General features: G+C 56.1%; 4 protein-coding genes across 5 annotated transcripts; 2 read left to right on the forward strand and 2 right to left on the reverse strand.

The window, feature by feature from the left end:
* Nucleotides 1-909: 909 nt before the first annotated feature.
* On the reverse strand, nucleotides 910-4,305 carry MUL1 (mitochondrial E3 ubiquitin protein ligase 1). Its single transcript, XM_055800697.1, has 4 exons — nucleotides 4,150-4,305; nucleotides 3,964-4,051; nucleotides 3,570-3,690; nucleotides 910-2,264 (listed from the first exon to the last, which is right to left on the reverse strand). The coding sequence occupies exons 1-4, from the start codon at nucleotides 4,267-4,269 to the stop codon at nucleotides 1,535-1,537; spliced, it is 1,059 nt and encodes a 352-aa protein (XP_055656672.1). The 5' UTR covers nucleotides 4,270-4,305; the 3' UTR covers nucleotides 910-1,534.
* A 1,094-nt stretch (nucleotides 4,306-5,399) lies between these two features.
* Nucleotides 5,400-7,057, reverse strand: FAM43B (family with sequence similarity 43 member B). The gene has a single exon (XM_005229619.4). The coding sequence runs from the start codon at nucleotides 6,708-6,710 to the stop codon at nucleotides 5,811-5,813; it is 900 nt and encodes a 299-aa protein (XP_005229676.1). The 5' UTR covers nucleotides 6,711-7,057; the 3' UTR covers nucleotides 5,400-5,810.
* Nucleotides 7,058-9,319: 2,262 nt separating this feature from the next.
* On the forward strand, nucleotides 9,320-12,218 carry CDA (cytidine deaminase). The gene is given in 5 exon segments (XM_005229620.4): nucleotides 9,320-9,563; nucleotides 9,566-9,736; nucleotides 10,288-10,399; nucleotides 10,659-10,716; nucleotides 11,374-12,218. Coding segments are annotated over 5 exon segments (597 nt in total). The 5' UTR covers nucleotides 9,320-9,421; the 3' UTR covers nucleotides 11,488-12,218.
* A 1,155-nt stretch (nucleotides 12,219-13,373) lies between these two features.
* PINK1 (PTEN induced kinase 1) lies at nucleotides 13,374-23,984 on the forward strand. 2 transcript variants are annotated; one of them, XR_008746282.1, is made up of 9 exons: nucleotides 13,374-13,715; nucleotides 15,542-15,853; nucleotides 16,843-16,946; nucleotides 18,957-19,139; nucleotides 20,025-20,188; nucleotides 21,243-21,370; nucleotides 21,997-22,233; nucleotides 22,640-23,813; nucleotides 23,847-23,984. XR_008746282.1 is itself a non-coding variant. In XM_005229662.4 (8 exons), the coding sequence occupies exons 1-8, from the start codon at nucleotides 13,404-13,406 to the stop codon at nucleotides 22,898-22,900; spliced, it is 1,701 nt and encodes a 566-aa protein (XP_005229719.2). In that variant the 5' UTR covers nucleotides 13,374-13,403; the 3' UTR covers nucleotides 22,901-23,984. The 2 variants fall into 2 exon arrangements, 1 of the variants encoding a protein (XP_005229719.2); XM_005229662.4 differs by having other exon boundaries at nucleotides 22,640-23,984.
* The last annotated feature ends 19 nt before the right edge of the window (nucleotides 23,985-24,003 follow it).

Raw genomic sequence — 24,003 nt, forward strand, 5'->3', positions numbered from 1 at the left:
TCTGGCAGCAGCAGCAGGGCAACAAGGGCAACACAGGGCGATAACGGCGGGGAGAGCAGGGGCACCTCTGCCAGCGAGCTGGATTCTGGCTTTTCCTGCCGGGATTCTGGCTTTTCCCACCGGCAGGCAGCACGCAGGCAGCCACCGCCATCTACAGCCGGTGGGCGGGCTGGATGCGGCCCTTCCCGGCGCTGGGGCTGCCCAGGGCCTCGGCCCGGCGGGGAAATCCAGCCGGTGGCTTCGTGCCACGCAACCAAAGTGGCCTTCGGACACTGCCCGGCCAGGCTCGTTAATGTTTAATGAGGCAACGACCCATTTCTTTGTGAAATTCACCATTTTTCCTGGTAGTTGATTGAAAATTGTTTCTTTTTCGGGACCCGTCCGGGTGATGTGAGCAGCTCTGCCTGCATGCAGGTGTTGGGCAGCCCGCAGGGTCTTCCCCCAAATCCCAGGGGCTCCTTTACTGCTGGGATTTTGGCTGTTCCTGCTCCAGGCTCCCAATACAGCAGCTCCCCTGCCCCATTCCTGGGCCTCTTTAATTAAAACCTCAGTGCCCTCCACAGCAAATGTTAATTGAAGCCTCACTTTGGGTTTGTTAACCCTCTCGGTGCAGTTCCCGCCTGCGATTTATGGCAAAATGGGGGAGTCAGGGAAGGGAATTTTCCTTTTCTGTGTGAAAGTTTGGGGGTTTGGTACCAGCTGGGTGACAGTGAGGGGACAGTGGTGTCTGGCATGACCAGTGTCGGATTCGGCATGGGGGGCCGGATCCCACCCCCCTTAACCACAACCTCAGGGCAATTTACATTCCGCAGGTGTTTATCAGCGCAGGGTGTACGCCCCTGGGAGCGCAGGGGGGCAGTGGATGCCGTCACCCCCATCAGGCTCACTTAACGATCTGAGACAAACACGCTTTTCGTCCTATTTTATTACTTTACATCTCATTTTCTATCCCAGCTCAAGCCGAGTGCAGAAATCAGCCACAGTGTTTTCACCTCCTCAGTCTCGTGTCCTGGCGTGATACAGTCACAAATCCATTTCGTGGATGATCACAGAATTACTTGCGTACACACAAGCCCCCGCACAAGCGCTCCGAGAGCCGATTCTGCTCCATCGTGCCCCAGTGTGGCAGCATCACCCGAATTCTGCAGCCTCTGAGAAGCCGTAATGCATTTTTTTTTTTCCCCCCCCACAATGTTTTTTGAAGCCGGGTACGGGATCGCAGGCTCAGTCAGCTGTGATGCAAACCCCGAGAGTCCAACTCTTAACCAAAGAGCTTGAAACTGCACCTCCCGGCTAAGCACCGTGCCCCTTGTGAGGACTCGTCTCCCCCTGAAAACCTCCGGAGCGCGATGTGAGCCCACATCGGCTGGACCATTGCCTTTTAAGACCCGGCTTTGCACCCCAGTCCAAGTACCCCACTCACTCAAGCTCCCTCCCCTTCCCCAAAATCAACCACCCAAGCTGTGAGGTAAGAAACCCCCTTCACAAAAGGCAGCTTTAAAGCCAAAAGCTCCCCCTCCCCGGCCACAGAAATTTAACTGTTGTATAAGGGAACCACCCTGGTGATGGCCTGCCTGCAGATCGGGCACTTTTTGGGCTCAGGGAGAGCCCAGTAGCACTCGTTGCATGAGCAAACATGCCCACACTCCAGGAAGACGCAGGCTTTGGTGTTGCTCAGGCAGATGATGCAGGCGTTTTTGAGCGTCTCTCCGCCCTCCGCGTTCATTTCACGCATCAGGCGCTCCTGGGCCTGCCGGAATTCATCCTGCATTTGCTTGAGGTGCTGCCTCTCTCGGTGATGCTGGTATTGCTTCCGTAGGATGAAAAAGAGGACAGCACAGGTGGCAAAGCCAAAAACAACGGTCAGGATTTTCCAAAACCGCACGTTTGATTCTTGTTTCTGCAGCAAGGAGTCAAAATCCATGGCGCTCAGGTAGTAGGGCATGCCCTGCTTTGGGGGCTGCAGCTTGATCGTGGCGTTATCCAGAACCAGCTCTCCCACCCCCGTCAGTGCCGTGCCCACCTTCAGCATCTGCTCCGTCTCCTGAATGCCCTTGGGGCGCTCTCCGCTGATGTAGTGGCCGATGACATCAGTGAAGGACTGGACAGAGGGATGAAATTTCTCATACACGGTCTCCAGGCTGAGCTCAGCAGCGTCCAGTGGCTTCATCACCCTGACTGTGACACTGGCGCCTTCCTCCTGAGGGACCAGGTCGAAGGGGGCCGTGTTGGTTCTCTGGTGGATGATCTTCTCATAGTCATTCCTGGGGAAGGAGGAGGGGATAAAGCAAATGTGAGTGTTAGTGCTTCCCCCGAGGCTGGCAGGGAAACGCTGCGCAGGCTGACCTGCTGATGTTGGGGACTGCCAGATGTCACCTGCCCTCAGCAAAGATTATTTGGATGGAACTCCCTGAGGAATGGTGCCTTTTCCCTCATGGTGCCATCCAGGTGTGCACAAAGCCCTTCACCCTCGCCTCAACGCTTCCACAGTCCCTGTGGAAGTAGTGTGGGCTTCCACCATCACCAGGAGAGCACTCTGGCCCACTTAATTCCCCCTCATCTCTCCGTGGCATTCCCAGTTGCCAGAAATCACCCTGTGAGAAGAAGCACTGCCTGTCACACATGTGAATTTGATAAGCGTTATCCTGTAGAAAAATAGCTGCAGAAGCGTGGCCATAGAATCCCTAAAAATCTGCACAATCCAGGCCTGGCATTAGAATAGGCCTGTAATTAGAATTGTGCTGAAGTTAACAGGAAAGTAGCCTTGAGCTGCTCCTGAATCCTGAGACCAAGTAACTTTGTTGTGCTAACAGGCCGTGGAGGTAACAAGCTACAGCTGTTGGGAAAGCAGGTGCAAGGCCAAGAGAGATAGGGAGCGGAATGGGAGTAAAGGGAGTAGCAAACCGCAAGGCTGAAACATAGTAACGCAAATAGCTGCATGGATAGAATGCTTATTTTAGTCATGATAATTAGGGTTGTGAGCACAGCCCGCGCTTAGAGGCTATAACCAATCATATTTTTGCTTTGGGAATATGTATGTGTATCGAGTCTATATAAGTAGTGTTAGAATCTAATAAAGGGGAGCAAGATGCATAACTCATATTGAGTAATTTCTTGACTCTGGCGGACCCTTCTCCCAACATTATCCGATTAGCTCAAAGAGCATCATCGTGCTCTTGTTTTGGCAGCTCTCATGGGCCATGCAGCTCTTGGGACCACCCTCAGGTCCCCTGGCTGCAGGTATTGCCCAAATCCGACTGAATTTCTGTTTTGAAGGTGTTGTTTTGTTTGGGAAGTACTGATAACAATAACATGGGGCTGCTGATAAATGCTCTGCCCATGCTGGGTTACTCTACGTGCTCGTCTCCTACAGCCCCTGAACAAACTCTGAAAGGTTACGGCCTGAAAACAGCCAAATGTGCCCCATGATGGCAGCCATAACTGTGGGGTCCAGGTCTGAGGCACCTTGATCACTCCGGCCATGTCTGAAGTCATTTCAGCGTGTCACATGCTCTGAGGGTGCCTCAGCCGGTCAGAAAGCTGAACGGTTGTGGGTGCCAGGCACGTACCAGAGGTGGGTTGTTCGGTTCCACACCATCTTGTGCTCCTGCAGCGTCAGCCTCTGAATGACGCCCTTGCAGTTCTCCACAAACTGGCTGCTCAGGGTCTCCTTAACGGACCGCACCACACCTGAAAGACAAACCCAAAGTGTATGCGAGGTGCTTGGTAATCATCTGCTCCATTTTTTATTGCATAAGGCGAATATGGGCGGTATCTGAACAAGATGCGGGGGCAGAAGGGCCGAGAGCCCGTGTTTTGTGCTATCAGGACAGCTAGCAGCTGCACCGCGGTAGGGAGACGAGCTGAGGGCGCAGAACCGAGGGGCTGGGGGTGGAACCCACCCGGCGAGGGGCAGCCGGGGTGAGGCCGTGCCTCCGCCACCCGCCTCGGGCCTTGCCCTACCTTCGATGACCGCGTAGGGGACGCAGCGCCCCGGCGCCTCCAGCAGCACCGCCCGCAGGTCCGCGTCCAGCCGGACCCTCCTGGCGCCCTGCGGGGGAGGAAACGGAGGCCGCGGCTCAGCTGGCGGGACCAGGCCGCGGCCCGGGGCCGGGCCCCTGCGCGCCCCCCGGGGCCCCCCGCACGCACCTCGAGGCCGCGGGCGACGCGGGCCTTCTGCCGGTACACGGAGTAGAGCAGCGCGGTGAGGGCGGTGCTGGCGGCCAGCAGCACGGCCTGCGCGGCCGAGGGCCGCCCGCCGCCCTCCATCGCCGCCGCCGTCGCGCCGTTACCGCGGCAACCGCCCGCCGCCACCGGCGCGGAGTGATGACGTTACCCGCGACGCTCTGGCGGGCGGCTCCGCGACAATAGAGACTCGGTCCGCCAGGGCGGCCGCTGCGGGACGGCCCCCCCCCCAGGCCTGGCTGGAGGGGTGCGGGGGAGCCCAAATCGCCGGCCCACGGGGTCTGGGAGCGGGGAGGGAAGCCAGGCCCTGCCCCCACAGGGCCTTAGCGGGGGTAAATCCCAGCCCCGGGGCCTTGGGGGGGCAGGACAGACATCTCCCCACCACCCCCCCCCGGGGTCGTGGAAGGGGGACTCGGCTCCAGCCCCCCAGGGCCCTGGGAGGGGGGGATTAGCCCAAATCCCAGCCTCCCCTCAGGGTCTTGGTGGTGGCGCCCCAAGCCTAACACCCCCAGGGCCCTGGGGGGAGCATCCCCAGTGCCCCCCCGCCCCCCCCCCCCCCCCCCCCGGCCTTTGGCGGGTGGCTGCCCAAATCCCAGCCTCCTGCAAAGCTCCGGGGGTGTCAGGCCAGAGCCTGCACACCCGTCCCCCGGGCTGGAGGAAGGGTGTCTGCCCAAACCCCAGCCCTATGGCACCTTGGGGGGTGTGGGGTGTCTTTACACCCCCTCACTGGGGTGTGGGGCAGCAGCACCCCACGGCCCCGAAGGACCCCCCTGCTGCAAAGACACAGCTCAGCACAGGGGCTGTGGGGACGCAGCCCCCAGCCCCATTTTGTAGGGTCCTTCTCCCACGCCCCATGCAGGGCCGTGGCCAGGCGGGCAGGTCCCAGCCAGCCCCATGCTGGGGTCAGGGGGACACAAGACCCTGCTCCCCCCACCTATCCCCTTGCCATTGCTAATTCTGGGAAAGCAGCAAAAGGGGAGGAAAAAAATTACTGATTTTTTGGTAAAATACCGATCTTCAGGGCCTCGATGCTGCTTTTGGGGTGGGCGGAGGGGGCTGCAGGCAAGTCCCGTGCTCCATGGGGGTCCGAGGGGCCGAACCCCCACGGCAGCCTCCCTGGCACAGGTGGCCTTATGCCACCACCACCACCACCACCCCTCCCCAGCTCTATATTTAAAAAACCAAGTTGCCATGGCTACGCAGAGCAGCTTTCGTCAGCCCTTGGTGCCGCAGGGAGGGTGCAGAAAACGCTGGGGACCCCGCAGCCCCCCCTCTCCTCAGCTTCTCTTTGGAGGGGTAAATTCGGTATGAATCCCCCCAACCTGCCTCCGTGCTGGGCTTAACTCTTCCTCTTCCGTTTGCCAGGGCTCTGTCTGGGTGAGACACAGGCGCCGTTACACCGCAGAAAACACACTTTATTATGGCCGCCACGGGGGAGGCATGAGAGCAGGTTTGTGTGCAGTGGCCGGGGGGGGTCCCCGGTGTGCAAACCCACCCCCCCAGGGGTCTTCCTTGCAAGCGAGGCCACCGTCTTGTCCAGATTCATCCCCGAGGAGGGTCCGACTTCAGCTCAGGGCGTAAGGAGGGCACCTCACCCCTGGAATGGAGTGACCCACCACTGCAGCTCAGCACACCGGGGGCCGGGGGCCACGCAGGCTGCACCCTCGCATCTCCCTGGCCAGCCGCAGCACGGCAGCACGCTCGCCAGGACCACCGTCCCCTCGGGGTGCCCCGGTGCTGAAGGCCTCCTCCTCCTCCTCCTCCAGGATGGAGCTGAGGCGAGGGGCGCAGCGGGCCCTCTCGGCAGGCGGGCGGTAGGGACACTTGGCGTTGAGCAGCCTGCGGAGGGGCACCAAGGGGACAATGGCGTCGCCCAGGAGCTGCTGCTGGACATGGCGGAAATCGTTCTGCCTCTTGAGCCGCTTGAACTCGTTGAAGGCGGAGGCGGAGGTCTGGTAGAGGAGCAGGGCCATGGCACGCGCCTTGTCGGCTTTGGAGACCAAGACAGCGTGGCAGCGCAGCACCACCGCCTTGTTCTTCACCTGGTGCCGGTAAACCCAGGCGAAGACCTTGGGGTGCCGGCGGTCGGCGGCACAGTAGGTGATGCGGTGCAGGAGGTACGCATGGCCGGGCCGGCGGGCTCCCTTCTCGCATGGGGTCATCCGGATGCCTTGGGGTCCCAACGTCAGCTTCATCTTGGCCCCTCCGGCTCCCGAGTCGCTCTTTGCCCAGATCTTGCCCACCGCCTCCTCCGTGCAGCCCTCGCCCTTGGCGTGCAGGGTGACGGCGTTGCCCAGGTACCGCACCGTGTACGTCGGGTCCTCCTTGTTCAGCTCCACTTTCTGGCGTTTGCCGCGGAAGACGCTGCCCAGGCGCTCGAGCGGGCAGTCGGGCAGCAGGTCCGGGCAGGAGCGCAGGAAGCCGGCCAGCAGCGCGGCGTAGCTCAGCCCCGGCCCCAGGCTCTTGCCTTTGCACTTACGTTCATTTTCCACCAGCACGAACTTGCTCCGGCGCCAGGGCAGCATCTCCGCTCTGCACAGGGGTCACCCCGCACGCCTCCGCTAATCCTCACCCTGCCGCCACGGCCCCCACCGCCCCACTTGCAAGGACCCCCCCCCTGCCCTGGACCCCAAAGCTGGCTGGGGGGTGTCCCCACACCCCCCCACCTGGGGGGGAAGCCCCTACCCCGGCACGGTGGGATGCTCCGATGCTGTTCTGCCCACGGAGGATGCGGAGCCGCTTGGCCGAGGAGCTGCCGTGCTCCGGCTGTCGCCTGCGCTGGCTGCGGGGACGCAGCTCTCCGTGGGCTGCTCCACCTCCCCGCAACGCCGCGTCGCCCCGCCACGTCGCCCCGCCACGAGCTCGCGGGGGGCAGGCGTCCCCCGCCGCCGTGCACGCCACCGGCCGCGCGCTCGCTTCGTGCTCGGCCAAGGCAATAAAGATGCTGGGAAAATAAAAGACATCCCCCCCACCCCCTGCCCTCCCCTGCGGCAGCCAGACCCCCAGCGCCAAAGCCCACCTGCATGCGGGGGATTAGAGCAGGATCCAGGGGGGTGATTTGGGGGGGGGGGGGGGGGGGGGTGTCAGACATCAGCTCCTGGCCCTGGCACAAGCAAAGAGGGTTTTTTTCCCCAAACCTGAGCATTGCACGAGGGGGTGCACTGGGGTTTGCGGATCCTGTGGGTTTCCTGGGTTTTTTTGCTCCAGAACCCCCGTTTCCCCGCATCGTTCCCAAGCCGGCCAGGCTGCCTTGCTGCTTCTCTTGGACTGAGCTTTTGGCTTTTAACCTGTTGCTTTTAACTCCAGCTGAGGCCCCAGGATGGCTTTTCTCTGGGGAAAATTAAATGTTTCCCCACAGCACAGCTGGGGAGGGACTTTTGGGGAGCACTGTGGGGCGCCTGTGAGATTTCAGCCCCGCAGTGGAGTCTGAGGATGGTCAGGATTCAGCTCCTTTGGCTCAACCCCCCTTTTTTTTTTTACCATCTGGGGCTTCTTGCAGATGCGGCAGGCAGACCCCCGGGCTCAGAAGTCCACAAAGATGCTCTGGCTTACTTGGAATTGAAAAATAGGGAGGAGAAAGGGGTAAAATAATGGTGCATACCCCCAGTTTTAGTCCATTTCAGGGGGAAAACCCAAGTGGGGTGTTGCAGGGAGCAGGAAGCCGTTTCCCAGCAGCTTCCCAGCTTGTCTACGGCTTGAGCAAAGCAACTGCAACCTTAAAATAGCTGCTTCGCAGGCAGGCAGCACCAGCCCCACTCCTCCCGCTGCCGCGGCCTCAGCAGCCTCGTAAGCTTCTGCAGCCAAAATAATACAAAAATGCATGAGTTTGTGTGGGGTTTGGCCTTTCTGCAGCAGCTTGGGGTGTGTGGCTTGCTCCCGGTGCGTGGCTGGTTTCAGAGGGGTGGCAATTAGTGAATTAGTGCAAATGAGTAAGGTTTCTACCTGCACCAGCCTCTCTCTTATTTCTGCTCCTGCCTTCATCGACAGAGGTAAGGACTCCTTACTTAATTGCTCGGCATTCGTATTGACAGTGCAGGTTTAAATCCTCCCTGAAAGCTCATTTATTTATAGATCCCACATTATTTAGGGCGGGGGTCCCCCTGCTCTGGTCTACTCCTGCAGTGCCTCCCACCAGCTGCTTTGGGGCTGGTTTTCCTTTTCTCTCCCAGGTTTTGGGGGCATCACGCTGCGTAATGGGGTGAGGGCCACAGAAGTGTCTGCGGCTCATTCTAGATGGGAAAACAACCAGGATTTGTATTTTGAGAGCTGAAAAAAGGGCTCTGAGCTGATTCAGGGCTGCCCATCCCTCCTCTTGCAGCTGCCTATTGCCTTGAGTGGCTGCCCTTGCAAATAGCTAACTGTCATCATTAGGTTCTAGGGTGAACAAGCACCTGCACAGTGCAAGGAAGGTGGGTCGCCTGGTTATTCCCTGGGACAATATTGATCTCAGCATCCCAGCTTTGATTTCTCGGGGTGCCTGCGGTCCTCTCGCTGCCCTGCGCTCTGTTCTCAGCTCCTGGCGCTTACACCGTATCAGAGGCTGCTGCCAATCCGGGCGCCACATCCCAGCCTGTCGTGGCTTGTCAGCAGTGACCCAGCAGCAAAATTTGCTGGCAAAACCAGTGAGTAAGGTCAAAATCTTTTCCAAATCCAGCAAACTGTACAAAAATCCCAGTGATAAATCGATGGGGGGCGTCCCACCCATCCTTGCAGCCAGAAAATGAGGCAATAAGCTCCTCCAGCTCAGGGGAAAAAAGAGGTATCTTTAATTAAACAGCAATTTGCTGATCAGCCCAGCATCCCAGGAGCCCTTTACCCCAAACGGGCTGATTCCCATGGAAACACCATGGAACTGAATTTGGGCTTGAGCAGCATGAGGGCATCCTGAAACAGGCTTTTATCACCTCTGTCTTCAGCCAGCTTTCCCTGCTGCTTGGCAGTTAAAAGACCTGGGGAAATGTGGTGCACATATATATTATTTTTTTCTGTTTTCAAATTAATTTATTTCTTTTGATCTCACTGATCAGGAGCTGTTGTTCCTCCCCGCCTCAGTAGTGCTTCCGTGACATTTTCCTGTGGAGCCACGCAACCAGTTTTCAACTGGGAAGGAAAAAAACCACTGAGGCAGCAGCGGAAAAATGCTGGGGACAGCGAAAGGAGGAGGGAAAAACAAAAAAGGGGAATTGGAAAAAATGAGACAGCGGGCGGGGAGGGGACGCGGGATCCCCTGAGCCCGATGCTTGGGAGGTCAGGGCTGCCCCCAGGGATGCTCGCCGGGGTTCGGCACGCTGGGGCGTTATCCCAGCAGGGCTGGCCAGCCTATTTCCCATTCCCAGGCGAGGAAATATTTAACTGCGGCGTCAGCGGGCAGGGCAGGCAGGCGCAGGCATGGAGGGCAGTGGGCAGCGGCTGGCCCCCGCTGCCCCCCCGGGCGAGCGCTTGCAGCTCTTGCTGCGCCGCAGCCGGGAGGCCAAAAACTGTGCCTATTGCCCCTACAGCCGCTTCCCGGTGGGTGCCGCGCTGCTCACCACCGGTGGCGAGATCTTCTCCGGTAAGCCTGGGTCGTGTCATCCCCCCCTTGGGTTTTGGGGCCCTCCCTGCAACTCTTTGGCCATGTATGGGGGTGTAGCAGGGTTGATACGGGGCGCTGGTCCCCCCACCCAGCTGCCTCTTGGCAGCTGCCATCCCAGAGCGAGCCAAAGATCACAACGGATGGGAAAATACAGGAAATAAATAGAGGAAGCGGGTAATGTGCTGGTGAGAGCCCAGGATTGGGTGGTGCGTGCAGAAAAGGGCTTTTCTTTGCAAACTCCTTAAAAATTAATCGGGGTGGTGTGCATGGAAAAGGGCTTTTCTTTGCAGACTCCTTAAAAAATAATCGGGGTGGTGCACATGGAAAAGGGCTTTTCTTTGCAAACTCCGTAAAAAATTAACCGGGGTGGTGCACATGAAAAGGGCTTTTCTTTGCAAACTCCTTAAAAATTAATCAGGGTGATGTGCACGGAAAAGGGGTTTTCTTTGCAAATACCTGAAAAATAATCTCCCGGAGGGAAGCTGGCAGGGTTCGGGGTGGCTGAGCGGGTGCTGGGGGCTCCTCTGCAGGGTGCAACGTGGAGAACGCCTGCTACAGCCTGGGGGTGTGCGCCGAGCGCACTGCCATCCAGAAAGCCATCTCCGAGGGGCACACCAGCTTCAAGGCCATGGCCATCACCAGGTAAGGGCGTGCCAAGAGCCCGTGCGGCAAGGGACGGGAAGGGGGGGGAGGCAGTGGGGAACCCCCCCGTGCGCCCAAGGGGCAGCTTCTGCTGCAGCAGCAGTGGGAGTGGGAGGCAGGGTTTTGCCTGCTTTTTTGGAGGACCTGGGGGGGGAAATCTGGTGTGGCTCTGTATTTATTGGTGCATGAAGGTCTTCTGTAGGTGTCCCCCCTCCTCTCCGACCACCACACTGAGCTCTGTGCCCTTCTCCTTTGGCAGTGACATGGGGGACCACTTCATCGTGCCCTGTGGCGCCTGCAGACAAGTGATGAGAGAGGTGACAGCTCGCACGGGAGCTCTGCATCCCCTGACCCCAGGCATCATCCCCTGACCCCAGGCATCTCCCCCTAAACCACCTGGAGGTGCAAAGTGGGGTTGCAACCCCCCGTCCCTAGCCCCAGGGCCGGCTCCAGGCACTATCCGCTGGGAAGGGGGTATTCCTCCCTGTCCCACGGGAGTGGGACCCCAGTGGGTATCCATTAACTCGCCCTCCCTGGGGGGTTTGATTCCTCCCCGGAGCTGCCAGGTGCAGAGTTTGACCCCACAGCCATCACCTTGGGTCAGGCAAGCCTGAAAGCCGGGGTTTTCCTGCAAAAGCCAAGCGTCCCGCTCTCGCCTTCCTCCTCCCCACGAGCCCCCGGCACCCACAGTCCGCTTTTCAGATGGTTAATATTTAATGGGTCGCAGGGCTCAGCTCAAAGGCTGGATTCAGCAGGTTCAGGAGCACCGGGGCTCACCCTGGGGGGGGCAAACCCACAGGATCTGAGCCTGAAATAGCACTGGGGGAGGTGATGCGGAAAAGCTGACCCACAGTACATGCAGTAAAGGGGGATGCTCCCTGGGAACCCAGCCAAAAAAAAGGGGATTATTTGAGTCATTTGATGGAGAAGCACAGGTTTTGTAGCAGGCACTTGTCGTTCCCGTTCTCCTCCAGTTTGGCACAGACTGGGACGTCTATCTGACCAAAGCGGATGGCACCTATATCGTCAAGCGGCTGGAAGAGCTGCTGCCGCTCTCCTTCGGCCCCGAGGACCTGAAGAAGGTGTGAGCAGCACGGCCGCCTCCGGCTTTGGCCCTTCAGCAGCAGGGAAGGATGGTTTTCCCCAATTTCCCTGGTGTGTAAGCGGCTTTTTGGGAACAATGCAATGGGAAATGCATTTATAGTGTGAAGTTACCTATTCCTCTCACTCATCTTCTGATTCAGCGCCGATTTGCAGACGCTGGCCCTGCTTCACCCTGGGGAAATGGCAAAATCAAATCATAGAAATTCCCTGTTATTAGAAAAGAAGCGTCCAGATATCGCTGTAGGCGAGGGGCAAGTTCACAGATGGAGAAGGGTTTGATGCACCGCTCACGCTCAGGCTTGTTGTTAAAGAAACCACTCCTGAATAATGCAAAATCATTGCTTGGGAATATGCTGAAATCTTCAGCTCTAAATGAGAAGCAAAAGCAAAAAGGAAAAGCTCCATCAACCCCAGCGGTTATTAATAAGCCAGTTCAGATCAGGTGATGTGCTGGGACTGGATGGTTATCACGCCGAGCATGTCGTTTGTTCATTTCTCTCCGGCTTGTTTTCTTTGCTTTTATTTCATTTGTGGGGATGAAGAGGGCGAGTTTTGAGGGCTTCTGGAGGGTTTTCTGTCTCCAGAGTAATGCTGTTTGCTGATTGTACTATTAATTTAATTATGCACAATGAAAAACGAATACATTGCATTGCCCAGCCGGTGCTGGGCTGTGTTACTGCCTATGCCCAAGTGAAATAAAAGCGGTCCTGCGTTATCCCTGGTGGCTGCCGCACAGGCAGGGAATGGGAAGGGGGTCCCGGGGCTGCCAGGCAGGGCAGGAGGCTGCTGGCTGTACAGGCAGGACACGACCTGGACCCAGAGTGTGGCCAGGGCAGTGCTGCCTGTGCAGCCAGCGCCTTCCTACCCGGCTGTGCCCCACTGCATCCCACGCTGTGCCCTGCATTGCACCTGGCTGTGCCCTGCATTGCACCTGGCTGTGCCCTGCTCCCTGCCCTGCTGTGCCCTGCTCCCTGCCCTGCTGTGTCCCACACTGTGCCCTGCTCCCTGCCCCGCTGCGTCCCACGCTGTGCCCTGTATTGCACCCAGCTGTGCCCTGCTCCCTGCCCTGCTGCATCCCACGCTGTGCCCCAGCTGTGCCCAGGGCAGCGCTGTGTTCCGTGCCCTGCTGTGCGCTGGGCTGTGTCCCGCTGTGCGCTGGTTTGTGCCCTGCTGTGCCCCAGGCAGTGCCCTGGCAGTGGCCCAGCCGTGCCCGGGGCAGCGCTGTGCTCCCTGCCCTGCTGGGCACTGACCGGCCTGTGCCCTGCTCCATGTCCAGCCATGCACAAGGCGCACCGAGCCGTGTCCTGCTCCGTGCCCTGCAATGCACTGGGCTGTACCGGGGCTGTGCCTTCCATTGCACCAGGCTGTACCGGGGCCATGCCCTGCCGTGCCCTGGGCTGTGCCCTGCACTGCACCGGGCGGTACCCGGGCTGTACCCGGGCCGTACCGGGCCTGTGCCCTGCTGTGCCCTGCATTGCACCAGGCTGTACCGCGCCGTACCGGGCCCGTGCCCTGCTGTGCCCTGCATTGCACCGGGCTGTAGTGGGCATTACCGGGCCCGTGCCCTACTGTGCCCTGCATTGCACCGGGCTGTAGTGGGCCGTACCGGGCCCGTGCCCTGCTGTGCCCTGCATTGCACCGGGCTGTATCGGGCCGTACCGGGCCCGTGCCTGGCTGTGCCCTGGGCCACATCGGGGCCATGCTCCCCATTGCACCCTGCCGTACCGGGCCCTACCCGGCCGTGCCCCGCGCTGCCCCGCCCCTCCGCCCCGCCCCCTGCCCCGCCCCCTGCCCGGCCGTGCGGCAGCGTGCGGCGCGTGGGGCCGTGACGTCCAGCCGCACGCGGGTGACGCCCCGCCGCGGCCCCGCCCCCGAGCGCCGCTCAGCTGAGGCGGGCGCCATGGCGGTGCGGCTGCTGCTGGCCCGGGCCCTGCGCCTGCTGCCGCGCTGCCGCCCGCCCCGCGGGCCCCGGCCCGAGCCCCCGCCCCAGCCCCCGCCCCAGCTCCGGCCCCGGCTCGCCCCGCCGTGGCGGCCCTGGCTGGCCTGGCTGCCGGCCGCCCGCCGCCTCCTGCGCGGCCCGTGCGGCGGGCTGGCGGCGGTGGCGCGGCGGGGCCGCGGCGGGGCCTGCCTGGCGCTGGCCGTGGCGCTGGGGCTGGCCGAGCCGCGCCTGGAGGAGCAGCGACGGGCCGAGGCGGCGTGCCGCCACATCCAGGTGCGGCGTCCCCAGCCCGGGCCGAGCACTGGGCAGCCCCCTCGGCTCCCTCCGTGACGGGAGGGCTGCTGTGGGGAGCCCCTCGGCACCCTCCATAGAGGGGGGGTCTTGCTGTGGGGAGTCCTCAGACCCCCTCTGCGGGGGGGTTGTCCTTGCTGTGGGGAGCCCTCAGACACCCTCTTTGGGGGGGGTCCTTGCTGTGGGGAGCCCTTTGGGCACTCTCCATAAAGTGGGATGTCCCTGTGAGGAGCCCCTCGGTACCCTCCATGAGGGGGCCTTGATGTGGGGAGCCCCTTGGCACCCTCCATAAAGCAGGGGGGGTCCCTGTGGGAAGCCCTCAGACACTCTCCATAAAGGGGAGGCAGGTCGTTGCTGTGGGGAACCCCTCAGACACCCCTCATGAAGGGGGGGCCTTGCTGTGGGGAGCCCCTCGGGCACCCTCCGTGAAGGACACGGGGTCCTTGTGGGGAGCCCACCCAGGCAGCCCCAGTGAAGGACACAGGGGGGGCCCTTGCTGTGGGGAGCCCCTCGGGTACACCTTCCCAGCTCCCCCCAAGGAAGGTGGGGCACCGCTATGAGCAGCCCTCAGACACATCCCCAAACTGGGGGCTGCTGTGGGCAGCCCCACAGGCACCTCCTCCTCCTCCCCCAAAACAGGGGAAGCCTCTGATCAGCAGCCCCTTGGCACCCTAAAACAGGTATCAGGGAGGGTGCTCACTGTGGGGAGCCCCTCACACCCTGTTCCCCCACTAAAGGAGGAGGTCAGGGCCCTGGTGATGGGCGTCCTGTGTCCCAGGAGCCTGGTGTCGAACCCCCAAGTCCGTCACCTCTCCAGGGCAGACTGGGCCAGGCCATGCTGGCAGGGCACCGGTACGGATGGTGCTGAACGTAGTATTTCATGGGTAAAAATAGACATTTGGTGTTCAGAGCCAGCTGTCACCTGCCGCACTAACCAGCAGACAAACACATTCCTGCAGAGGTTTTGCCTTTCCCTGAAGCTTTGTGGGGAACTTTGCCTCCCCTGCCCTTGCTGGGTAGTTAAATTTGCTTTATAAATTTGCTCATCCCCCTTCCACTGTCCCCGAATCTGTGTCCCTTTGCCCCAGGGCACATCCCTAGGCTGGCCGCTGGCAGGTCAGGGTTGTGGCTCGCTGGGGAGTGTGCTGGTTTCTGTCTGTCCAGGTAACAGCTGTGGCACCACCAGACCTGTGGGATCGTGAACACTGGAGTTAAACTCCAGCACAACCCTCCTGTGCTTTGTTTTCTCACATCTCTTTCGATTTCCTCCTCCAGCTTTCTCCTGTGGCCGAGTCACTCTTCCTCAAAATAACTGACCCTTGTACTCAGCCGCCACAAAAGCTCAGGGCATTGTTTTTCCATCTTTTGCTCTTAATTGGATTTTCTTTTAAATGCTGTTTGCCTGATTTATTTATTGAGGGGGAGAAAAGTGTACTAGTGCATCTCTTTTTAGAAGTATTTAATTAGACTTGTCTTTACAAAACATGTTTATGTTCTAGATTAGCAAATGACTCTCGCTCCCCATTCCTCCTCTTCCTGTGCATCTACAGCACCCTTGGAAAGGGCACCTTTGGTAAAGGCCGTTTTAGGGGTAAATCGTTTCAGATAAAAATATATGGGCTGCATATTAGTTTCCCTGTGATTACAGTGATTTGAGCCTAATGGTTAGAGCCTGATTGTGCGTTTTGGGTTGGACCAGCCCAACAGGACGGTAATACTGCTTAAACAGGAAGGGAGTTCTCCTTCGTTGGGAAGTCTTGAATAACCGAGCGGGTTTTTTTATCATTGTGGTTTTGTATTCCTTTCAGACCGTGTTTGTTGGAAAGAACAAGCCGCAGAAAAATCCCCTGAGCTCCTTCCGCTGGCAGGGCTTCAAGCTGGAAGAATATCTCATCGGCCAACCCATCGGGAAGGGCTGCAGCGCTGCGGTGTACGAAGCAGCTATCCCTTTCTCGTGTGATCGTCAGGGCCGTGCGGAGAGCAGCCGTCTTGCCGGGCCGGGGCTGGCTGTGCAGTGCCATCGTGGCTCACCTTCGCAGGCGGCTGGAGAGGAGCCTGTAGAGAAATGCCAGCCAAAAGGGGCTTTTCCATTAGCTATCAAAATGATGTGGAATATTTCGGTAAGCAGTTGGTTCTTAATCTCCTTGTCTGTCACGGGGGAAGTCTGGCTGAAATGTTTAATGTGTAAGTGTTGAAAGAGCAAGTTAGGTAGCACACGATGAGCATTTCAAAACAAAGCTGTTGATATGTGACATTGGAGACATCAGTTGTGAGCGAATGGTCCCAGAGCAAGGTAATTAGCATTCATCATTCCTCTGGAAGTGGCGCTGGGAGCTGCTGCTGGTGTTGTTGGTTATGGAAGTGACGTGTTTTGGAAGAAGAGTTTTTCTGAAGCTGTCTGTAATGTTAAGGTGTAAGACCAGCAAAGCCACCACTGCCAGTGCTTTCGGAATCAGTGTCCTGGTCAGTGTCAGGACAGAGAGAGATTTTTCTCCTGCAAAGGGTGGCCGGGGTGTGAGTGAATGGTCGCAGGGCGGTGGACAGTAGCCTGTGTCTGGGTCCCCTTGCCCCTTGTGAAGTGAATGGATGAGAGCTGTGCTCACGTTTCCCAGCCTGGGTGACTGTCTGATCCGGCCCTTCAATGGGGTTGTTCCACACTTAAAAAAAACAACACCTGGCTTTTCCTGTTGAAGAGGTTTTCTGGCACTTGATGTGACAAGTGGGTATTCTAAGGGAGTCTTCCCAAACACCAGCATCTGAAATCCCTTGGGCTCCAGGAATACACCGGCATTTAGCTGTGGGCTTTTCTGGTCAGGTTTTGAAATTGAACACAAGTGTTAGCGTATAGCTCAGGGTGCTAAGAGTCGAGGGTGTGTTTGAAGAGACAAACAGATTTCTTTCTGCAAGCAAGGCCTTGACACATCCCTTGCCAAATTATTTAAGTCGTTCATTGCCTGCCCTGATTTTCAAAGTAGAGAAGAGAGTCCCTTCAATCTACTCTCAGTTGATTCAGATACAGCACCCGCGTCAGGATTATCTGCTTTCCGTCTGTATTGAGGCTGAATGCTTTTTCAGCTTAAACCACTGTGGTGTCTAATTGCTGTTGCAGGCTGGTTCATCAAGTGAAGCCATCCTCGATGCGATGGGCCGAGAGCTTGTTCCAGCCACGGGGGTTGCCTTAGCTGGGGAATATGGAGCTGTCCCTGGCCGCAGGTACAGTCATTGTGGAAAACGGTGGCGGTTCTGAAATGTTGACCTGCTGATTTTATCCGTCCTTTCATTTTGCGGCACATCTGTACTGTTAAGCAGGTGGCCAGAGGTTTCTATAATAGTTCCTGAAAGTAGATAAACCCGAAGCCTTGGCATTATTAATGGCTTGGGGGGGCACGTCAATGTGTTCTGTCTGAACGACAGTGCCTGCAGAAGTGCTGCATGCCTCAAACACCGTGTGGGGATGGGTTGCTGGCTGCTGCGGGGCGTTTTCTCCAGGGTGCGTTTCTCCAGCACGGTTAGGAAACCACACAGCAACAGCGCTGTTCGAACAGTGATTTAGCACAGCCTCGTTGAGTCTGAGGAGCAGATTGTGGCACGGCGGGTTGGCCTGCGGGGAATTTCTGCAGCTGAACTGTACCAGCTTGGCTGGTGTAGTAGTCCAGAAGCATGTCAGAAAAGTAAGCGCCAAAAAATGGGGAACTGGTTGGGGTCCTGCCAGCGGTCTGATGGGCAACGGTGGCCAGGCACTTGTCTGCCCTGTGCCTTAGTTTCCCCATGTGTAAAAAGCATCAATACCTGTAGAGTTAAAGGCTGTGATTAAACATCATTTAAATATGTGCATCGTGGTGCTTTTTAATTACAGAAATATACACCCACAATTGGTAACAATGTGACTGTATTAAATATCAGACAATTTGTAACACGATTTGACTGTACTGTTTTAGAATGGGTTTGGCTGTAAAATGGTTGCTGCTGGGCAGGGAGGTTGAAACTATTCTCCTGTGAGGAAACGGGCAAGAAAGAAAATGGAAAATGACTCAGTTTCTACTCTTTCACCTCAGTGAGAAGTGAGCAAACAGCATGAAGGTGGGAAATGGCACGGAAACTTTTTAAGTTCTCTCGAGTGCACTATCATTGTTCAAAAATGCATCTTTTTGTTCGATTTGAAACAATGGAGTCTGCAGTCCAGATTGTCTGATTTAAATTTCAAATACATCTCAGCTGCCAATACAAATGAATAATGAATGCTGTGCGGTACGTCGCTAGCTGGGAATGAGACTGAGCAGCCAAAGGGGTATTTGACATTCAGGGGATGAGAGGGGAGAGCGAGCTGTTTGGCAGATAGATAGGTAACCTGCCTTTCATTGTAGCGAGTGCTTCCTGCCCGTGCCCCAAAACAGAGGGTCTCAATTGATAAGCCTCGTGTGAAGCTGACCTTTATTTTACATCTAAGAAAGTAATAGTGTTTGGAGTTTGTTTCCTCTAAAGCTGCTGTTCCAGTTCTTTTTGAACTCAGAAGCAGCCTGTGACTAGCTCTGCCTTTGTTAGCGGCATGGGAAGGGCTAGCAGGGTTTGAATAAAATGAAAGGCTGCATGTTATGTGTAAGGGGTTCCGGCAAAGCTTCGTTCGCAGCGCAGGTAAAGCACCAGTATTCCCTGTTCAGCCATCATATATAGGGAAATCCAGTTACCACAGGGTCCTCCTGACAGCTGGGGTGCAGTCTTGGTCTGCATGCCCTCCCCGCTGGTGCATCAGCAGACGGTGCTGCCCTGATGGTGACAGTTTTGTTTGCTGTGGGAAGTGCCGGGGTAGATTCTGAACTGTGGAGAAAGTGCTGGGAGCCACCCGCTGCTGCAGCGGATCTGCTCGGGCTGTGGGCACTTCGCATCAGCGTGGGAACCACTGGGCTGAGGCGCTGCCTGGGACGTTGGCCGTGAGGGCAGGGAGGTTGCTGTCCGTGTGGCTTCTGGCTGAAGGGTTTCCAGGAGGTGAATGTTTGAATATTTGCTTAATGTGCAGTCCTGTAATCTGTACTGAGCAGCCTTAATGCTCTCTCTGATAAGGCTTTCACTGCAGAATAAACATGTTTGCACGCTGCTCTGGAACCTGTTGGGGGGGAGGACAGGCTGCATTAAGGAAAAGTTGTTCCAGAAAGAGCAGAGATGTGTCTGTGATACATGAGATCTGACCAGGAGACCGATGTAATCTGTATTTATACTTTTGCACAGAAAACCCATCCCTGGGAGGAAGAAGTTGCAACCTCATCCGAATATAATCCAGGTGATCCGAGCGTTCACATCCTCTGTCCCTTTGCTGCCTGGAGCCTTCGCAGACTATCCTGATGTTCTTCCATTAAGCCTGAATCCCAGAGGGATCGGTCATAGCCGCACGCTCTTCTTGGTGATGAAGAAGTAGGTAGAGAGAAGCTTGTTAACGTGACTTGGGCTTTTCATGAGACAGCTCAGCGGGGCTGCGTATTTGGCTGTGACACGGGTCCTTGCAAAGATCTGGCTCGGGCTGCTGCCAAAAAGCAGAGTACACTCTTGGAAATGTCTCCTAAGACTTGTTCCAAGTCCTTGAGATTTTAACTCATTTGACAATGAAGACAAGCCATTCTTTTTAACCATGGCCCCAAATTAAAGTAAGAAGTGAGGAGCTTGTGCCCATTATTGTCTGCCCTTCTAAGTCTGAACTTCACCCCTAGTCTGAACACGCCGCTATAGACAGAGTAGAATCAGTAATGAGATTTATTAGCACTTGGCATCTCTGGCTTTCTCAGTCAGGTTTTGGTTTTGAATGGGTGTTGCGGTGGTGTCGACATAAAAGCACCTTCTGTTTCCCTCTCTTTTGTTCTGCCTTCGTCTGGAGAAGCGCCCTGTCCTCTCTGTATTTCATGAATATGTGCTTTCTCCTGATGGGCACGTCTCCTCATTTTGTGCATACGATCTGTACTAGGAATCTGCCTCCTCTTGTGGGCAAAATATAACACCAGTACATAAAACCAGCAGGAATGACCACAGTCTACCTGGAGCCCCTCGCCCCGCTGTTTAAGAGGCTTCTTTTATTTGTTGTTGCTGAACTTGGGCGAGAGTGCCAAAAATTCAGTGGTGGGTGGTGTTGCAAAAGAGAGGATCTGAGAACAGCGGGCGGGGGAGTGGGGTCAGGGTGAGGCTGGGAGCTGGGAAGGCATCGCAGAGGTCAGGAAGAGTGTGTCACCAGCCAGCCAGCGCTGAGGTTGAGCTGCCAGCGATAAGCTTCTGAGGTGCTAATTCAGAGGTGTTCCTTGTTCTAACTAGTTACCCGTGCACGCTGCGCCAGTACCTGAGGGAGAGCAGTCCAGATGTTTGTCTCTCCACGATGATGATTTTACAGCTCTTGGAAGGTGTGGACCATCTTGTGCGACACGGAATAGCACACCGAGACCTGAAGTCTGACAACATCCTGGTTGAATTTGATTCCGGTACGTAGATTGCTGAGTATAAATGCCAATTGAGTCCTGCACCAAAGCGATGCAGTTGCGTTGCTGTGCGGGGAAATCCTACCCAGGTGTGTGTTTGGGGGAAAAACCAAGCGCCAAACCCTTTGAAGAATCTTGGGTTTAGTTTTTAGCTTACTGCTTGCTGTCACTGCAGTGCTGGGAAGTCATTTATCCTGTCTGTGCCTCAGGTTTTGGATCATTAAAAGGGACTTGAAAGGAGCGTTGTGCTGTAATCAGGTGGCGAGAGGCAGCGTATTGCTGAGGGGACACGTTACCCAAGCACAGTGAACATTGGCTGGAGCAGATGGGTGTATAATAACGGCGCATTTGTGATGCTGGAGGTGCCTTTGCTTCAGGCTCTCAGCTCTGGCACCTCTCACTAGCCCAACAGCACAGGGCGGTTCTTAAAATCCCTCCTTACAGTCAGGGTAATAGTGGTGCACCCTGGGATGATGAAACATTGGTTGGAAGGCAAGGGAACTGACAGCGTTAAAGCCAAAAGCAGCATTTTCATCAGTACTTGTTCTGTCAGCCTCTGAGCTCAATTTTCATTATCTCAGCTCTTTTTTGGTGTGATTGAGATGTAAACGGGCAGGAACCAACAGCAGGCAGCCAGATCTGTGTGATTAGGAGGTGAGTAGATTGAGCAGTACAAGGGAGTGAAAGAGAGAGGCTACTGGAATCACAGCCTCCCTTCCCTGGGACAGGCCTGACAGGCAGACAGGATGGAGGATTCCCTGTCCTCTCTCCACCTGGCTGAATGCAGTGACTTAAGGGCTTGGGGGGAACGATGATGAGCTCCTGCCTGGCGCAGCAGGCGTGTCTCCTCTGTGACCACCCCACCTGCCCGGGTGCCCTCGCCTAACACGTACAAGGCTCTGTGAGCAGAACCAAACAATAAAGAGGACGATGGTTCGTGTAGCTGAGTTAAAGCTGGCCTACCCTGCCTCAGATCTGCTTTTTTAAACTAAAATAGGTGGGTCAGAAGACTCTCTCTCTGTTCATATGACTGAATGCTAACCTGTGTCATTTGCAGCTGGCTGCCCCTGGCTGGTGATCACGGACTTCGGTTGCTGTTTGGCAGATGAAACCATCGGCTTGAGACTGCCTTTCACCAGCTCTTATGTGGATCGGGGTGGCAACGGCTGTCTTATGGCACCTGAGGTGGGTGTCAAACGGACACCTTGAGCTCTGAAAGGTGAAATGTAGTCAGTCGGTGTTATGAGGCAGAATCGACCTTTCCCGCAAAGTTTACTCTTCAGTCTGTTCTCGGGGCCCCTTTCTGTGTAGCTGTTGAAGAAGTTTACACAGCAGTCCTTGTGTGGTGACAGTAGGCTTTGTGAAATTATTTATAGTTCCTTTTTACTTCTCTGATGATAACCATAATAAAAGCGAGGATGCCCTTAACTGTCTGCTTGACCTGGAGCTCCTTGCCTTGCATTGCTTAAGTGCTGGTGCAGGTTTGGTTGTTCATCTGCCTGTCTCCTGTCCATCTCCAATCCCACTGTGACATAGGCCTTGGGACTCTGTGAACACCAGTCAGGGGCAAGGACTAAAGCCTAGGCGTGATGACAGAACTCCTCCTGGTGTCCCGCTGGGTTGAGCACTGCCAAAGGCTTTAGAGCATGCCATAGGCAGTATTTACACCAGAGATTTAGATGAAACCTAGCTTTGGTTTCAGTCTCTCTCAGTTTATTGGAGTGGAAATGCTGACTCGACCCTTGAGAATTAGTTTTAGCACAGAGCCCACCCTAGAGCTGTTTATTTGAACATCCCCATCTCTGTGACAGGTGATCACAGCATCACCGGGTCCAGGCACGGTCATCAACTACAGTAAAGCCGATGCTTGGGCTGTTGGAGCAATCGCCTATGAAATCCTTGGCTTGCCCAATCCTTTCTACGGCCACGGGGAATCGGCTCTGGAGAGCAGAAGTTACCGTGAAGACCAGCTGCCAAGCCTGCCCAATCATGTGCCCCTTGAGGTGAAGCAAGTGATAAAGATGCTACTTCGGAGGGATCCCAACAAGGTAAGAAACCCAGTGTCTTGAAGAAGTCGCCTGGCTGGTCTTGGGGAGGGAGTACTTGTAGATCCTTTTGCCTGGAGGGCCATGGCTGCAGGACTGCAATCCAGATAGTCACTGCAGTGTAGGTAACAATCAAAGAGCCACGCAGAGTCTTTGCTGAAGTATAGTGTGGCCCCTCATGTGTGGTGTGGAGTAGTTTCAGGGATTTCAGCAGATGTTTCTGTTGCGGAACTGAACCTTGAACTGGAAGGTTCCATGCAGCTGCCTGATTTCAATAGTCACAAAGAGCTTTTGAATCGTGGTGCCTTGGAGGAGGCCCAGGGGGCTTTGGCAGCGTAGGTGCTGCAGGCAAGTGATGGGATGTGAGTGCAGCAGCATCTGCTTATCTTCCCCCTCCTTCCTTTTGCAGAGATTGTCTGCTCGAGTTGCTGCTAACGTGCTTCACCTGAGCCTCTGGGGTGGCAGTGTCCTAGCATCCACGACCCTGAAGGCCGACCAGATGATCACCTGGCTTCTCTGCCAGTCTGCGGCCGCTCTGCTCACAGAAGGACTGGTGGACAATAGGCGGGTAGAAACCAAAATGAAGATGTGCTTTTTGGCAAACCTTGAGTATGAAGACCTTTGGGCAGCAATATTCCTGTTGCTGGCCTGGAGAAGCCGCTCTGGGTGAAGAGTCCCATCTGAGACTCGGCCACGCTACAGATAAATGGCACTTTCTAAAGGCACGTGGGAGTCTGTCTTTTCTGTCTGCCTGGAGTCCTGTAGTGCTTTAGGGAACAAAAGTGCAGGCCTGCGTTTAAGAGGTCGAGTTTATCTCTAGCAAGCATTAGTACACGCTGCTTTTCTCTCCCTGCTAGAGGAACTGCCCTTGCTTCTCAGTCTCTCAGTGTGAGGGCGTGCGGACTGTGCAGGTGTCCTGAGGTACGTGGTTGGTTTTGCTTGCATTCGGGAGCTCTTAAGTGATTCTCAATCGTGTGTTGACCAAAGCGATTTCCCTTTCAGAAGAGGGGGCGTGTGGGAGGAGGCACTGTCGGGCTGCTCGTTAAACGGAAGCATCATGGGTTTCAGCACTACACTGAGAAAGCCGAGCTGACAAAGGGACGCACGATCTTTCTTTTCTTAGGAAGACCAGCGATGGTCTTGAGATGGTAATCCTCTGCAGCCACAGGGTCTTGCTATAAAATTACAGCCTAAAAGCCTCCTCAGCGAGGTGCTGCCTGGTGACGTCAGCGTCAGGAGCCGCTTGCTTCTTACGGCAACGCACCATTCAATACCTCACCAGTTGCATGCGAAATAGCAGAAATACATTGAACTCAGAACCCACTTACATGGGTTTCCTGATTGTGGTCGTGTGGTGACTGCTGCCGCGGGGTCCAAGGCTGAGTCAAACCAGTTAGGGATAATAGTGCAAATGAAAGGGCGCTGAGCAGCAGTGCCTGCTTAAAGAGTTTAGTGTGATGCTCTGCTCTCTTAACGACCTTTTATTTTTCTCTGTTGAAGTAATACCCTTTGGTTGGGCAGGGCAGGAGACAGATGTTTGAACAACAGCAGTGGTGTTTATGAAAACAACATTTGAATGCATAGTCCTGTTTATGAAAACAACATTCGATTTGTAGTTGTGTTTATGAAAACAACATTTGATTTCAGTCGTGTTTATGAAAACAACATTCGATTTCATGTCTATTGCAGTATTCAGAGGAAATGGGGAGAATGTTATGTATGCTTGTTGCACAATAAATTGAAGATGAAGCTCTGCTGCTGAGTGGGTCTCTA

This window comes from Falco peregrinus, chromosome 3 (assembly GCF_023634155.1).
Source record: "Falco peregrinus isolate bFalPer1 chromosome 3, bFalPer1.pri, whole genome shotgun sequence".
NCBI classification, from domain to species: Eukaryota; Metazoa; Chordata; class Aves; order Falconiformes; family Falconidae; genus Falco; species Falco peregrinus.